This window comes from Bos grunniens, chromosome 10 (assembly GCF_055505025.1).
Source record: "Bos grunniens cultivar Pamir isolate PY7600 chromosome 10, Bosgru_T2T1.0, whole genome shotgun sequence".
Lineage (NCBI taxonomy): Eukaryota > Metazoa > Chordata > Mammalia > Artiodactyla > Bovidae > Bos > Bos grunniens.
Genome location: NC_141174.1, coordinates 77,567,161 through 77,583,583, shown reverse-complemented (window position 1 = coordinate 77,583,583; position 16,423 = coordinate 77,567,161). Strand labels below are relative to the sequence as shown.

The 16,423-nt window shown below is 42.1% G+C and overlaps 2 protein-coding genes, 1 long non-coding RNA gene and 2 other non-coding genes across 35 annotated transcripts in view; 4 read left to right on the top strand and 1 right to left on the bottom strand.

Moving 5' to 3' along the window:
- The window catches only part of CHD8 (chromodomain helicase DNA binding protein 8), a 58,737-nt gene extending 46,050 nt beyond the window's left edge, over window positions 1-12,687 (top strand). For 21 of the 25 annotated variants that reach the window (XM_086322258.1, XM_086322270.1, XM_086322268.1 and 18 more), the window contains 14 exons: window positions 59-148; window positions 600-703; window positions 1,893-2,022; window positions 2,939-3,014; window positions 3,472-3,526; window positions 3,693-3,900; window positions 4,524-4,732; window positions 4,825-5,544; window positions 5,764-5,915; window positions 6,906-7,208; window positions 8,361-8,474; window positions 8,662-8,841; window positions 9,223-9,339; window positions 11,711-12,687. In XM_086322258.1, the coding sequence (XP_086178384.1) occupies window positions 59-148; window positions 600-703; window positions 1,893-2,022; window positions 2,939-3,014; window positions 3,472-3,526; window positions 3,693-3,900; window positions 4,524-4,732; window positions 4,825-5,544; window positions 5,764-5,915; window positions 6,906-7,208; window positions 8,361-8,474; window positions 8,662-8,841; window positions 9,223-9,339; window positions 11,711-12,277 (3,025 nt within the window). In that variant the 3' untranslated portion in view covers window positions 12,278-12,687. The remainder of the gene's footprint in view (window positions 1-58; window positions 149-599; window positions 704-1,892; window positions 2,023-2,938; window positions 3,015-3,471; window positions 3,527-3,692; window positions 3,901-4,523; window positions 4,733-4,824; window positions 5,545-5,763; window positions 5,916-6,905; window positions 7,209-8,360; window positions 8,475-8,661; window positions 8,842-9,222; window positions 9,340-11,710) is intronic. The other 4 variants (XM_086322264.1, XM_086322263.1, XM_086322276.1 and 1 more) reach the window with 1 other exon arrangement.
- Window positions 2,465-2,574, top strand: LOC147365017 (small nucleolar RNA U6-53/MBII-28). Its single transcript, XR_015135642.1, has one exon. It is a non-coding gene; the product is annotated as a small nucleolar RNA U6-53/MBII-28 (small nucleolar RNA).
- On the bottom strand, window positions 5,666-13,764 carry LOC147365014 (uncharacterized). Of its 7 annotated transcripts, none has more exons than XR_015135101.1 (4): window positions 12,810-13,764; window positions 10,564-10,613; window positions 8,695-8,895; window positions 5,666-7,228 (listed from the first exon to the last, which is right to left on the bottom strand). It is a non-coding gene; the product is annotated as an uncharacterized LOC147365014 (long non-coding RNA). The 7 variants fall into 7 exon arrangements; XR_015135099.1 differs by having other exon boundaries at window positions 13,235-13,739; XR_015135103.1 differs by lacking the exon at window positions 10,564-10,613 and having other exon boundaries at window positions 12,810-13,759.
- On the top strand, window positions 8,052-8,160 carry LOC147365016 (small nucleolar RNA U6-53/MBII-28). The gene has a single exon (XR_015135643.1). It is a non-coding gene; the product is annotated as a small nucleolar RNA U6-53/MBII-28 (small nucleolar RNA).
- Window positions 13,765-13,797: 33 nt separating the features above from the next.
- SUPT16H (SPT16 homolog, facilitates chromatin remodeling subunit) overlaps window positions 13,798-16,423 on the top strand; it is a 35,326-nt gene continuing 32,700 nt past the window's right edge. The window contains exon 1 of the mRNA XM_086322296.1: window positions 13,798-13,955. Within this exon, the coding sequence (XP_086178422.1) occupies window positions 13,890-13,955 (66 nt within the window). The 5' untranslated portion in view covers window positions 13,798-13,889. The remainder of the gene's footprint in view (window positions 13,956-16,423) is intronic.

The window sequence follows — 16,423 nt, the reverse complement described above, 5'->3', positions numbered from 1 at the left end:
TTTCCACCTCACGCTTTCTGCACTATTACTGAGCCAGTTCTTCCTCTCTCCCTTCTAGGGTGCTGTTGCGGGTACGAATGCTATATTATCTGAGACAGGAGGTTATTGGAGACCAGGCAGAGAAGGTGTTAGGGGGTGCAATTGCCAGGTAAAATTATGCTTTATTTTTCTTTATGCTATGCCTTATTCCAGAATATTGGTTTACTTATTTCACTCTTAACTGTCTTTGGGATACCTGATAATTAAAATCTGTGTATCAGGTCTTCAATCCTATGCAGTTGGCCTTTTGTATCCTTGGGTTTTACATTCTTTTGATCCACAGTTGATCAAATCCATGGATATCGAGGGCCAGCTGTATTCACTGTATGATTCCATTTTATATTAGGGGCTTGAACATCAGTGGATTTTGGTGTCTGGGGTGGAACAAATCCCTTACGGATACCAGGGGACAGCTGTTCTTGATACCATTGGAAGGAAATAGGCAGATGTAGGACTATGTAAATTAATAGAGAAAAGAAGATACCTGTAATAATCTTTCCAAAGATTGTTTGCTTTTATTTCCTTCATCGCTGTGCTGACTTTGCCTCTTATACCTTCAGTGAGATTGACATATGGTTTCCAGTAGTGGATCAGCTGGAGGTTCCAACAACATGGTGGGACAGTGAGGCTGATAAGTCCCTGCTCATTGGAGTCTTTAAGCATGGTAGGTGTCTGCTCTTAGTCTGTTCTTTTCCTGTTATAGAGTTTTGTCCACAGATGAAATATTTTTCAAAGTACTTAAGACCAATAATTATGTTTGAATGGTAAACTGGTTCTCAGAAATACAGAGCAGAGCTGTTCCTATGAATAGATGGTCAGGAAAGACCAGATGGATAGTTAAATCGCAAGATAGGGTGTCTCCCATCTGTTCTGTGATTAATCAGTTACTACGAGTCTGTATGCAGTGGTATCTAAGTTAAGGTTTGCAATCAGGGGAGATGATGCATGTCTACTCTTGTTAATAATAAACATGTTTACTTTGCATAGCTTTCCTGTGGCTTGCTGAAAATGTTCTGCTTGTATAGCGTCTTGTTTGTCTAAATATTCAGCACTCACTCTTATGTAGGTGTGAATAGCCATGCTTGAGTGAAAGAAAAATTAAAAAAAAAAAAATTTTTTTTTTTAGGCCAGTGGAAAAAACTGGCTTGAAGTAGAGTAAAAAAAGGGAGAAGACTCCCTTTTCAGTCTTGCCTAATCACAAATTCCACACATAAAAAGCAGTAAGTGCTAACTTCTAGCCTAGTGACTTAGTGAATTGGAAGATTATTTCTTTTTTGATGTACTTTTCTGTTTACTTCTATAAAATAAAAGTAATGGCACTTAATTCACATTTTTGACGTGTTTAATTGGATGAGAAAAACTGTGAGCATTTGTAGTCTTAGATTTACTTGTGAGGTGCAGAGGCTTTAGAAGAGTCCAAACATCCTGAAGTACATTCATCATTCATCCACCATTCACAGTACCTGTTTGCAGGTACAAATTTCTTATCCTTTATTTGAAAGTGCATTTCCTAGCTCTAAATTATTGGACTTTTAAAATTTCCTCACCTGTGTAGTAAGAATGATGATAAAAAATTACCTGTTAAATGGCTATGTAAATCTGTCACCATTCTGTATACACACTGATTAAATCCCTATTTTTGGTAACTAGTGATAAAACTCTTTATGACTTTGAATTGGAGTGGAAATATTAAATATCTTAATATAACCCAACAGCTGTCCAAATTAACATTTTCAGAGTACTTTACACTATGAGCAAAGTAGCCCACATTTTTATTCCAGCAGCATATGAAGTAAGCGTAAAAGCAAAATGAGTCTCTGATTTTCTTTAAATTATGGTTCTTTTTCTTCAAGGCTATGAAAAATATAATACTATGAGGGCAGACCCAGCCTTATGCTTCCTGGAGAAGGCTGGCCGACCAGATGACAAAGCCATTGCAGCAGAACATCGTGTGTTGGATAATTTTTCTGACATAGTGGAAGGGTAAGCATTGATGTTTAGTTCTCGTAAAGCTGTATCTACATTACAAAGGATATTTGTTGCTTGTGCTAAGAGATGACATAACTCTAGCCTTGACTGAATCCATTGGGATTGCTAATGGTGGTTATACTCACAAATGATAAATTCTTAACAAACAGTGCAACCAGCAGAAAGGTCTCCATAAATTGGCCTGAAACCATACATTGTCATACAGTGCAACTAAGGGGGAAAGTTACTCCCAAATGGCTTATTTGATGTTCTCTTCAGTTTTCTGTGCAGTGCTTTCAGCTACAGTAGCGGAGAAGATAACTGCTTCTCTTGAAAGATAGTAGCCGTGCAACAGTCCCATGCCACCTACGTGATAGAGCCTCAGGAAACTTAGCCTTGGTCTGTCATCTTCCAGTGTCAGCTGACCATAAAGGTGTTTACTCTGCCTGAGTCCATGCCTCAGTGATGAGTTGCCATGCTAATACTGAGCCACCAGCTAGGGCAGTGTTGCCCTGGTTTGGGTGCCAGTGAGTTTAACAAAACTTCTCATGTGGAGACCTGAGGGGCATGTGAAATATTTGACTTAGTTCATGAATACCCTCCCAGTCCCTTATGATTGAAAGATTTTTCTTCAATGATCACAACCTCAATTGCCTAGTGTAGGATCCACAGAAGAAATTAGATTTATTTATTGCAAATCATGTAATATCCTTTTGCTCAGTAGAGCAAAGTAGTAAAAATAAGCAGGCATAGATCATTCATTCCAATGAAATAATAAAAGTAGATACTAGTTGGGATGGAGAGGGAAAATGGGTTAAATAATAAAAAGCTATTAAGAAAAAGGAAATGTGCTGGTCAGAGTGTTTCATTTTAAAGTCAAGCAGTTTAGAACTCAATTTTGTCATTTTCTCATACCTCTGGATAATTTTAGGGTTGACTTTGATAAAGATTGTGAAGATCCTGAATACAAACCACTCCAGGGTCCCCCAAAGGACCAAGATGATGAGGTGAGGAATTTTCATTTGAGTCTAGTTTTTCTGTATTACTAAACAGTATTTTCCAATTCCCTGAATCATGAAGTATACTGATTAATTTATAATACAAAATGAAAAGTACCATTCGAGAATATAAAGTATTAATGGAAAGATTGTAACAGCAGCTAGGGGAGGTCAGGGATGATTTTGTGGAGGAGGTGGGACCTGAGCTGGACAATGAACTACATTATTGGACTATTTAATTCCTGAGTCTCACTGTCTTCAAGACATTGATAAGAACTGACTTTGCAGGTTATACTTTCTTATTCTTTTAATTGATTGCTTTCAGTTTTCTGTGAGGGTTCCTTTCATTAAAAAATATCTTGATACCTTGATGCCATAAAAGGACACACACATGAGTGATTTGAGAGTGCCAATTTTACCCCTTTTCCTCCCCTCTCCATCCTGCGGGGTGGATCTCCTTCTCTAGGGTGATCCCTTGATGATGATGGATGAGGAGATCTCAGTGATAGATGGAGATGAAGGTAAACTTCTAAGTCAACTTGTATGGGTTGGTGGAATTGGGAAATTGACCAAATTCTCTCCGTTACTGGGATTTCTGAGAGCTCTGCCTTTGGGTGGGTTGAAATACCAGTATTATCTCTACTGTCTTTCCTGTACTTGTTGTTTATTCTACTTTGCTTCCCACAGCCCAGGTGACCCAGCAGCCAGGCCATCTATTCTGGCCTCCAGGTTCTGCTTTGACAGCTAGGCTTCGGCGCCTAGTGACAGCCTATCAGCGCAGCTACAAGAGAGAACAGATGAAGATAGAGGCTGCAGAACGTGGGGATCGGAGAAGGCGACGTTGTGAGGCAGCCTTCAAGCTAAAAGAAATTGCACGGCGGGAGAAACAGCAACGGTAAAATGTGGCTGGGAATTTGGACTAAGCTGTAAACCTCTCTTCAACTATGGGCCCTATATTGAAAAGCATCTTAGGAAGGATTATGGCATCCCTGGTGGCTCAGACGGTAAAGAATCTGCTTACAATGCAGGAGACCTGGGTTTGATCCCTGGGTTGGGAAGATCCCCTGGAGAAGGGAATGGCTACCCATTCCAGTATTCTTGTCTGGAGAATGCCATGGACAGAGGAGCATGGAGGGCTACAGTCTGTGGAGTCGCAAAGAATTGGACATGACTGAGCAACTAACACTTTGACTTTTCACAGAGGGACCACTTCTTTTGCCTTTGTTATACCCCTGCAACCCATACTTAACCCCTGTAAAACCATACTTAACCATAACTCCTGGGAAGGTCTTGTATGTAGTCATCCTCATTGAGTTTTTTGCATCATTTTCCCCCTTAGCTTGCTAATTCTTTAATTATTCCTTGTTATAAACTACCTCTTCTGCTCTTCGGGGGCTCCCTGGCCCCCCACCCCGGCCAACTTTCATTTTTTGTATGTTCAAATATTCTAAGCCATACTAAGAAGTAACCAGTCCTTGGGTTCTGATCACTATTGTCTTATTCGTCTTCCCTTTGTAGATGGACAAGGCGTGAGCAAACTGATTTCTATCGAGTGGTTTCTACCTTTGGTGTGGAGTATGACCCTGATACCATGCAGTTCCATTGGGATCGCTTCCGTACTTTTGCCCGACTGGACAAAAAAACAAATGAAAGCCTTACCAAGTATTTCCATGGCTTTGTGGCCATGTGCCGCCAAGTGTGCCGCCTTCCCCCAGCAGCTGGAGATGGTAAGCAAGACTGAAGATCTTGAGTGAGTGGGCATGGATTGTGACAGAACCAGCTCTTGGTTCATTTCTTCTTCTACCCTTATCTCTTGCAGAACCCCCGGACCCTAATCTGTTTATTGAGCCCATCACTGAGGAAAGGGCCTCACGGACTCTCTACCGTATTGAATTGCTTCGGCGCTTACGGGAACAAGTTTTATGCCACCCTCTTTTGGAAGATCGGCTGGCATTATGTCAGCCTCCGGGTCCTGAATTGCCCAAGTGGTGGGAGCCCATTCGGCATGACGGGGAGCTTCTACGAGGGGCAGCCCGCCACGGGGTGAGCCAAACAGACTGCAACATCATGCAGGACCCAGACTTTTCTTTCCTGGCTGCCCGTATGAATTATATGCAGAACCATCAGGCAGGAGCACCAGCTCCATCCCTGTCACGCTGCTCTACTCCACTGCTCCACCAGCAGTACACCTCGCGCACTGCCTCACCACTGCCCCTGCGCCCAGATGCTCCTGTTGAAAAGCCACCTGAGGAGACAGCTGCCCAGGTCCCCAGTCTGGAGAGTCTGACTTTAAAGCTAGAGCATGAGGTGGTGGCCAGGAGCCGACCAACCCCACAAGACTATGAGATGCGAGTAGCCCCCTCTGATACTACCCCTCTGGTCTCCCGAAGTGTTCCACCAGTCAAACTGGAGGATGAGGATGATTCAGACTCTGAGCTGGACTTGAGCAAGCTGTCACCATCATCCTCTTCTTCCTCATCCTCATCCAGCTCCAGCTCCAGCACTGATGAGAGTGAGGACGAGAAGGAAGAGAAGCTAAGTGAGTGCATGTGACAGGCTATTGGCCGTCTTCCCCATCCCCCCCTCTGCGTTTCCCTTCTTTTCTAAATGCATTTTCTAAGATTCAGATTTTAATTTGATAGAATATCAGAAGAGATCTGTTATTGTTAGGGCCTTTATTTAAAGTCCGTATAATACCATTCCTATGTAACTTTGTTCTTCCACCTTTGCTCACATGTTCTGTGTGATCGATCCCTAGCTGCTGACCAGTCCCGCTCAAAGCTCTATGATGAGGAGAGTCTCCTGTCCCTCCCTATGTCCCAAGATGGATTCCCAAATGAAGATGGAGAACAAATGACCCCTGAGCTTCTGCTGCTACAAGAAAGACAGAGAGCTTCTGAGTGGCCCAAGGTAACAGTCTCATTACTGGACATGTTGAGTCTGAAAATATAGCGTGATACAGCCACTATGGAGAATAGTATGGAGATTCTTTAAAAAACTAGGATTAAAACTACCATATGACCCAGCAATCCCACTACTGTGCATATTCCCTGAGGAAACCATAATTGAAAAAAGACACATGTATCCCAATGTTCATTGCAGCACTATTTACAATAGCTAGGACATGGAAGCAACCTAGATGTCCACCAACAGATGAATGGATAAAGACATTGTGCTACATATAAACAATGGAGTATTACTCATCCATAAAAAGGAACAGAGTTGAGACATTTCTAATGAGGTGGCTGAACCTAGAGCCTGTTCATAAAGTGAACTAAATCACAGACAGAAAGACAAATACCATATATTAACACATATATATGGAATCTAGAAAGATGGAACTAATGAAATTATTTGCAGTGCAGCAATGGAGACAAAGACATAGAGAACAGACTTTTGATCACAGTCAGGAAGGGAGAGAGTGGGATGACTTGAGAGACTAGTGTTGAAACACTAGTTAATGTACATTACTATAAAATAGAAAACCAGTGGGAATTTGCTGTATGATTCAGGAAACCCAAAGCCAGGGCTCTGTGACAACCTAGAGGGGTAGAGTAGGGAGGGAGGTGGGAGGGCAATTTAAGCCGGAGGGGACATATGCCTGTGGCTGATTCTTATTGATGTATGGCAGAAACCATCACAATACTATAAAGTAATTATCCTCCAATGAAAAATAAAATTATAAGAGTGACATATACAGAGAACAAGTAGATGGTTCTAGGTTTCTTTGATTATGTTAAGTGGTACATGTTTTTTCATGAAGCTCTTACCAGTCGACTTTGGGATCTGATACTCTTAACCTCCCTCATTTTTGACATATAATTTTTACTTATATTAATGATGGCACTATTACTTGTCACAGGATCACATGACTAATTGATTTCTTTTTCCCCCACTCAGGATCGTGTCCTGATAAACCGTATTGACCTCGTCTGCCAGGCTGTACTCTCAGGGAAGTGGCCTTCTAGTCGCCGGAGCCAGGAAATGGTAACAGGAGGAATTTTGGGGCCAGGCAACCACTTGCTGGACAGTCCCTCATTGACGCCAGGAGAATATGGTGACTCTCCAGTCCCCACACCACGAAGTAGCAGCGCAGCTTCCATGGCAGAGGAGGAAGTGTCTGCAGTCACAACAGCAGCAGCTCAGTTCACCAAACTTCGCCGAGGCATGGATGAGAAGGAGTTCACGGTTCAGATCAAAGATGTAAGCTGAGCATTTAGGCACTGGGAAGTGAGGAAGGAGGCTGTAATTCTTGTTAACTAGTTTTATGAACATAACATTAATATTAAGCTCATTTGGTCAGCTAACCTTAAAAATGAGAACAGAAAAAAGAAATTAGAGCTCACAAAGATCCGTTGAGGAAAAGTCACTAAAGTAAAGGAAGGGATCTTGTGTTGACTTGTATCTCGTGTGTGTGCTTTAGTCACTCAGTTGTCTCCGACTCTTTGTGACCCCATAGACTGTAGCCTGCCAGGCTCCTCTGTCCATGGGGATTCTCCAGACAAGAATACTGTAGTGGGTTGCCATGCCCTTCTCCAGGGGATCTTCCCAACCCAGGGATCAAACCCCGGTCTCCCACATTGCAGGTGGATTCTTTACCATCTGAGCTACCAGGGAAATCCCAAGAGTACTGGAGTGGGTAACCTATCCCTCCTCCAAGGGATGTTCCCAACCCAGGAATCGAACCAGGGTCTCCTGCATTGTAGGCAGATTTTTTACCAGCTGAGCTACCAGGGAAGCCCTTGTATCTCCTAGTGGCTAGATTAAAAGGGTTCTTTTGAGTGGCTTGCTTGTAGATCCTAGAAACCTAGTTTTTAAAAATTGAAATCAAATTGTGGAAAAGCTATTAAAATGATACTAAAGTGTTATGGGCCTTATTAAGTTAAAAAGAAATTATTCCTACTGAAATTAAATCAGTATTGTGTGAAAAATGGATGGAAATTTTTATTTTTCCCGATGCTCTTCCCTAATGAACCCTAGCAGGTGGTCATTAAGTATTCAACGAGAAAATTGTTTTAGTTACATGACAGGAATATCAGGATTTTGCCCCTGTGATGAGTTGCCATGCTAATTCTGAGACACCAGGTAGGGGATTTTTCCCTGCATTGGGTGTTACTGAGATAAATTCTACTTCTCTTAAATCAGACTGAGGGGCACTGAGTCAAGAAATGAAGTCTTTCTAAGGAAAAATATATAAGTCTTATTGTATTTCTAGTTTGTACCCATTAGTCAGATGGCCTTCCTTCTCACCCATCATTGAACCAGGGGATGACCCTTATTTAATTCCCTCTGAAGTTAATCTTTATTTTAAAAACATGCTATGTGACGTCTTGGATGGGTGGGGTGTCTTTCTAGGAGGAAGGATTGAAGTTAACATTCCAAAAGCACAAGTTGATGGCTAATGGAGTAATGGGAGATGGACATCCTCTTTTTCATAAGAAGAAAGGGAACAGAAAGAAGCTAGTTGAGGTAAGTGGTAGAGAAAGTCTTTAACATGATGATTAGATAAAATCTTTCTGTTCCCAGTAACTGATGAAGGCAGTTGGGATTGAGGGAGTAGAAGATACTATTTTCTGGCTACCATTGGCTCTGCTCCCCCTCCCTCCCTACTCATAAGAAGAGTATGTGCTCATGGGGGTGGATTCTGGGTTTGCAGCTGGAGGTGGAGTGCATGGAAGAGCCTAATCACCTTGATGTGGACCTGGAGACCCGGATCCCTGTCATCAATAAGGTGGATGGTACTTTGCTCGTGGGTGAGGATGCCCCTCGCCGGGCTGAACTGGAGATGTGGTTACAGGGTCATCCAGAGTTCGCTGTCGATCCCCGATTTCTAGCGGTGAGTGGCAGTTCCATCCAGCAAGATTTAAAGTCATTCCCTTGATAATTTAAGCTGTGTGAGAGGGAAGAAGCATGCAATATTATGTCATTGTTTCTGCATCGGCAAAGTAAGAGTAATTATACTCAGTCTTCCTATTTCACAGAGTTGTTGTGAGGATCAAAATAATGTTCCAGTACTTGTTAAACTAAATGCTAGGCACTGAACTAGTATATAATCACCTAATTTTTTTTGGAGACGTCTGCTTAATGGCAGTTTTCCACTAGGATTAATCCTTTATTCACACAATAAGCATTTATGGCCAGAATAGACACTAGTACCTTAATAATTACTCCAGAGAAGTTTTATTCTTTTAGGATAATTGCAACTTTTCTCTTATAGTATATGGAGGATCGCAGAAAACAGAAATGGCAGAGATATAAAAAAAATAATAAGGCAGAATTGAACTGTTTGGGAATAGAACCAGTACAGATGGCTAACTCTAGGAATGGAAAAAAGGTGAGTGAAACTGAGATATTACCACTCTGTTCCCAGGCTAGATATGACTAGAGAAATTATTTAATGTTGTTTATCTTTTTTTACCCTGTATGTTTGAGAAAATTTATCCTCAGTTCACAAAGAAACCATAATATTTTTATTGATATTTTTATAGTCCTGTAGTATCATCTGTAGAAGAGCCTGAAATTCTAAAAGCTAACTTTAGCACTTCAAGCATATTAAAATGTAAGAATTAGTAAGACATGTTAGACAATTCAGTGCTTTATCCTGCTTTTCTACTGACTAAGGGATTTTTGGCAAATCCTTTTAACTTTTTCAATTTGTATATCCTAAAAAATTGAAGGTTTGGGAGCAGATAATCTCTTAAAAGTTTTGTATTTTAGAAGTGATTTGGGAAATTCTCTAGCAGTCCAGTGGTTAGGACTCTGCGCTTTCACTGCTGAGGGCCTGGGGTTCAATCCCTGATGGGGGAACCTGCAAAGCTGCACAGCACAGCCCCCCTCAAGAAGTGATTTGGAACCTATTAAAATAGCCATGTTTTAATAGGCTTCTCAACATAGAAGATGTTGAGAATCATTAATAATATGCCAGTAGTGGAAAAAGACAGGAAATCATGTTCTATAGTTTACAACAACAATTTTGGTCATTATGTTATTCCATGGTTTGCAAGTGTACTTATATGTTTATATGGTTATAGATTTGGTGGATTAAGAACCCATAATCCTTTCCATCAAAATATAACTGCAAAAGTTTCCCTTGGCTGTGTTTCCCTTACTTTGGACAATAGTTGTGTAAATATAAACATATAAATCAGGGTTTGGTAAACATTTAAATGGATTAATACTTTGTATACTCACTTTAATCATTCCCCTTTTGATCTTCTATATACATCTTTATATATATGAGGTGTGTGTGTGTGTGTATATATATATATATATATAAAACCACATGGTTTATCTTTTAACAAAATTTCCAAATGAAAAATATCTATCATTTGCATTTAACAAATTCTGAGAACATTATTTTGCCCATAAGATATATATATTTGTGAGGTGAATTTATAAGGCTTATTGTTTTTATACTGGGTGAAAGTTGTTTCATACAAATATTGTTGCCATGGAAGAATGTTTTTTCTCTCTTATCCTCCATGGCCCCAAGGGTATGATAAGCAGAGTGGTTGATATGGGAGGCTGATGGTAAAGAAGGCTTTTTCTCCAGGATTACCTATTTTTGCCTCAAGTACTTCTGCTCTTCTTTATAATCAGTTGTCAACTCTAAGAAAGAAAAAGATAATAGCAAATCACAGAAAATTATACTATGATTAGTATAATATTCTTACTGCAGAATTGATCATGTATCTAGCATTGTATTATATTGCATCCTAATGTGATTTGGTGCTGTTATGTGAAAGTATGTTAGTTGCTCATTCGTGTCCAACTCTCTTTGACCCCATGGACTAGCCCACCAGGCTCCTCTGTCCATGGGGTTTTTCCAGGCAAAAATACTGGAGTGGGTTGCCATTCTCTTCTCTGGGGGTTCTTCCTGACCCAGGGGATCGAACCTGGGTCTCCTGCATTGCAGGCAGATTATTCACCATCTGAGCTACCAAAGAAGCTCTGGTCGTTATTATAGTTACATTTTAAAAGCCTAAAAAATTAAGTATTGAGATGTTTGTAACTGTCTGAGTTTAATGCCAGTTTACTCAGTATTGTACTTAGGTCTAGTAATTTCCAGCTTCAGTGAACTTAACCAGAATTTATAGTGAGCCCATTTACATGAAGCAATTCAAAATTCAGCAGATATGTAAGTTTATTATAGTGCAGAAAAAAATTATTTTAGTAAATTTGCTAAAGAGCTAACCCTTAGTCTTTTTGGCGTTCTAGACATCCAGACTCTTAATCTAGTCTGTCTTGAGTTTACCCCATTCTGATGCAATAATGAAGGATAATATTGTATATGTCAGTATGGTTGTACTGTCCTTCACATGGTAAGATCATGTGAACAGTCCGCCATCAGGAGAGCATACTGTATAAGTACTGATTCATTCATTGTCTTACTCAGGCTTCTTATTAACAAAAGTAAGCAATTTTGAAATGGTTGGCTAGAGTAAAGGTATAGTGTAGTCGTGGGAAAAAAAGCTCTGGTTCAGATGAGTGTCAGTGTCAAATCTTTGCTTTTAGCTTCAGCTCATAATGTTTCAACCTGCTACATACAGCTTTACCTCGTCCCCATTACCATCAAGTCTGGTTGGACTATACTTACTTTGCCCCTCCTAAAGATAGTTCAGTGAAAAAGCATTTGCAAGCTAGGACTCTGTTGACTTCTATTTTGTTTTTTCTTCCTTTTACTATCTTCTGTTCCTTCTTCCCAGGGTCATCATGCTGAAACTGTGTTGAACCGGGTTTTGCCAGGGCCTATTGCACCTGACAGCAGCAAGAAGCGGGCCCGTAGGACGCGACCAGACCTTTCTAAGATGATGGCCCTGATGCAGGGTGGAGGCACTGGCTCCCTGTCTCTGCATAATACCTTCCAACACAGCAGTAGTGGCCTGCAATCTGTATCATCTCTGGGTCACAGCAGTGCCACTTCTGCATCTTTGCCTTTTATGCCGTTTGTGATGGGTGGTGCAGCATCATCCCCTCATGTAGACTCCAGCACCATGCTTCATCACCACCACCACCACCCCCACCCCCACCATCACCACCATCACCATCCAGGCCTGAGAGCCACTGGCTACCCTTCTTCACCAGCCACTACCACCTCTGCTACTGCCTTGAGGTTGCCACCACTGCAACCTGAGGAGGATGAGGACGATGAGGATGAAGATGATGATGATGATTTATCTCAGGGCTATGATAGCTCAGAAAGGGACTTCTCACTCATTGATGATCCTATGATGCCAGCCAACTCAGACTCCAGCGAAGATGCTGATGACTGAAGACCCAGCATGGTCCCCATTGCTTGGGTGGCTGCTGTATTTCATTTACTCTGGCCCTTGGACTATGGAAAAGTGGGAGGGGCAGGGGAGATGTGGGGAGACCCAGGACTCCAGGAGGTGAAAAGGAAAAAGAACACTTGTACCTGATTGCTTCCAAATTTGAGAGGATTGGGTGGGTAGGGGAACTCCTAAAATAATACACGATTACTTCCTCGGTTCTGGGGAAGGAAAGGAGACTAGAGCAGCCAATGTGCTCACCCCTCCCTAGACACCTCCATTAACCACAGACTATGTAGCGCTGGCACTAGCCTCTGGCAGAGCCTGTTCCTGACCGAACTGTGGATACAGCTGGAGGGTCAGGAACTGTTACCTTCCTTCCCCTTGGCATTAATAAATTTAAGTTAATCCTTTCCCACTCTTCCCTCGTTCTATATTTGCTCAAACCCAATATAAATATTACCAGTTGATGTTCATGATGGGTAATTTCAACACCACTTTCTTAAAGTTCCTTACTGTTAATGTGTGAAGTTACCTTGGATAGGGCAGACAAGTCATCCGTACTCCGTGAAAAGCTTGTACATAAGCGTAGGCTTTCCACCTTGCCAAATGATCTAAGCTAAAATAGTAGGCAAAATGTTCCCAGATTCAAAATCCCAAGTTCTCGAAGAGATGAGAAGAATTTCCATCAAGACCCACGTATGTTTTGTCTTGAATTAACTGAAATTGTTTCGGGGAAGGTGTAAAAATGGTGTCACTTCATGAACTGTGGCAAGAGGACTGGCTGACTGGAAAGGATGCTGTCATGATTTGAGCTCGCATTTGTTTCCTATGACCCCTCCCCTACCGTCCTAGCGCTCAAATGAAGCCTGGGCATTTAATTTCTCTTTCAAAGGCGAAGTCCTTTCCCCGTAGCACCGGTCTAAGTTCAGTTTATCCGCAGGGTGGGCTCCCTCTTACCGGCTTGAGCTCCCTGTCTGCCTGGAGCCCCTAGGCCAGCGTCCTAGCACGGAGGATCCTTCCAGGCCTGGAGCGGCAGAGGCTTTTGCTTCCCCATATTTTCTAGGAGAGAGAAATCCAGTTATGCTGTAGGCTTCCTGCTCCCACCCCAGATCCCTGTCTCCGTTTCCCCTTCCTTTGCCTATGGGCGGGGCCATTGCACCCGCGCGCGGCAGTTTGTGTGGGGCGGGGCCGGCACGTCAGGACTCCCGCCTCAGTGTCCAGTCGCCGCCGCCTCGACAAGGAATCGGAGCTCCTGGAGACCTCGGCCCCGGGGAGAGTAAGGGCGGGGGCAGAGCATCACGTGATGACGTCGACTCGCGTGCGGCTGTTGCTAAGTTGACAAGAAAACCCCGCGAAACTCTGGACTCTTTTTGCGTTGCACGTTTTGTTGCTTTCCCCCCTCTTCCTTCCTCTCCTCCCCGTAACCTCCGGAGGAAGGATTTTTTTAAAAAAGAATTCCGATCGCTGCCGGGACCCGGAAGCGGAAAGGGCATCTTTGAGGTCGATACTTCCGGGTCACTGGGAGAGTGCGGGATTCCGGGGCCGAGAGAGGGTGGCGGAGCCGGGACCTCGCGTGATTCTCGGAACCCGAGGAGAAGCGGCGTCTGTGGCTATGGCTGTAACTCTCGACAAAGACGCTTATTATCGACGAGTGAAGAGACTGTACAGCAATTGGAGGGTGAGATAGATCCCGTAATTTCCCCAGGGACCCCCCTTTGCCATCCCATAATAACCCCGTTTCTCGGCGCCTTTTTTCCCCTTTCCGTCAGGAATTCCCGGGTTCAGGGTCGTGCCCATTTAGTTGCTCCAGGATCATTCACCGTAGGCGACCCCAAGCGCCACCCTGTAGTAGGGAATCCCCCCCCCCGTAATCCCCTTACCCCGCGGCCCCCACCATCTTCCCCGCGTGCCTGCCCCCGTCATGCATAACAGCCACCTCTCGTAGTTTCTTCCCGCCCTAGAAGAGGCATCATCATTCTTCCCTCCCACTCCGTGATCACGTCTTGCTGCCCCCTCCTGCAGTGTTCATACACACCCACGCACTCGCTCTGTCCTTCCAGAACCAGAGTGTTGTGCCCCAGGTCCCGCCAGAATTACAACTATTTCGTCAAGGATGGATGGAGGGGCCAGAAGGATGAGAATCGGGCTCTTGGCGTTTACCATTTGCGTTGCTCTTGCTGGAGTTAAAAAAAGACATACTGCTCACGCGCAACCGCCTCCTGTTCTAGGCCTGCCGTGGGTAACACAGAAATCTAACGCTGAAAACCTGCAGGTTTTGGTAATGCAGAAAAACGATGTGATGCTTAAAACCTTACTAATTTTCTCCGTGGTTGAGGATCCAGGGCACGTGTTTAGAAAAAGAGCTGTTACCGTTTCTAGTCTAAGGATTGGGCATTTTTGATTGCTTGAAAAAGTCCACAATTAAAATTTTATTTTTGTGATGGTAATTTATCAGTTCAAACATTTGATTGCATCCTGTGGTGTCTTCTGAGCTATCCAGCTGAAGTATGACCTCTGAACTGTTGTCATTCAGGAAAGATAAAGCTAAAGAGGGCTTTTTAAAACCTGAAGAGCGTCCTGACAAAAATGATCAGTTCTGACTTCAGCATTGTAAATTGCCTTTGAAACTGATCTACTAAAAACTAAGCTATTAAAATTGATCATTTGCCTACCATTCATACTAAAGGTTCCTGTGCAAGTTTTATCTTTTGAGCATAAGTGCATTAGATGATTGAAAATAAAATGGGTTTTAGGCATTTTATAAGCACAACTAAGGACTATGCTAGACAAAATCTGAACATAATTTATTTTTTTAAAATTTATTGGTTAATTTCTACCAGATGTTTTTATAAGTTCTCTCACTGTCATGTTTTAAAGTTTGAACGTGATCCATATTAGAAATACTTTTGTAAATGCCCAGATATTTCCTGAAGATTAATAAGTACTATGATATGAGTAATAATCAAATGCCTGCTCTTCTGCTCATAGACCCCCCAAGTCACACACCTTTGCTGTAGTGGTTGTTTCTAGTCCTGGTGATTCAAAAGTTGATCAAATAAGCCTATCTAGACCATTCCTTGAAGCTAAAATTAATTTAGAGCTCAAAGTTCCCATCAGATCAGATCAGTCGCTCAGTCGTGTCCGACTCTTTGCAACCCCATGAATCGCAGCACGCCAGGCCTCCCTGTCCATCACCAACTCCCGGAGTTCCCATACATGGTAGATAAATGCAAAGCCTTAGACTAGGGAAATACTTGAGGCCTAAAGACCCATTGGTAAACTTAATGTCAATGACAGTCTTTAAATCCATGAAAGTTAAGTTATTGGCCCCATTTTTTGTTTGTTTCTCAAATACTAAAATTTATCTTGGCCCCTCTATCATTTGAAAGGAGCATGTTAAATGATAAGATCCTGATCTTACAAAGTTACAAGCCAATATAAAAATGTACTTAGCAAAATTTATGTCATGTCATTATGAAAAATCTTATTTGAATAGACTTCCTGCTTTGTTATAACTGTGAGTTTTAATAACTGTGCTTAGACCCCACCTGTTGAATTGCTTTATGCATTATCTTTTCCAGGTTACAGCAACTTTCATTCCGACCTGCTTAACTAACGATTGTAGTTTCCGGAATAAGTTCTGGTTGCTTATCCTCTTAGGTGCAGCAGGAAAATAGTGAAATATGCAGGTGCAAGCTATATTTGCTTTTCTATACTTATTCCTTTTTTGAGTAAGAAAATTGGCCTTGAAATAAGAATAACTTGTAGTTAACTATAGAAATCCCAAACCTTGTGTTGTCCACTCCCATCCTCAAAGAAGACAAAAATTAACTAAAAAACTAGTTTAGGCTCCACACCCACTTTAAGGGTTTTAAATACCCTTAAAGCATTAGCCTTACCGAATGGTGTGGTTGCTTCTTGTAACTCCAGTGCTGTTCACACAACTATCTATAGAGTTGTAGAGCACGAAAAGGCTATTTTTTTTTTTAAATAAGAGTAGGAACTAATGTGTTTCCTTACCTCATTTATCTGCAAGTTGACTTTAAGGTACTCTTTGTGAGGCTATTCTAAATAAGATATATCTTAATTACAATTTTCATAACTATGTCCCCAAAAGAGTTGGATTATCACACACTTCCTTTTTTG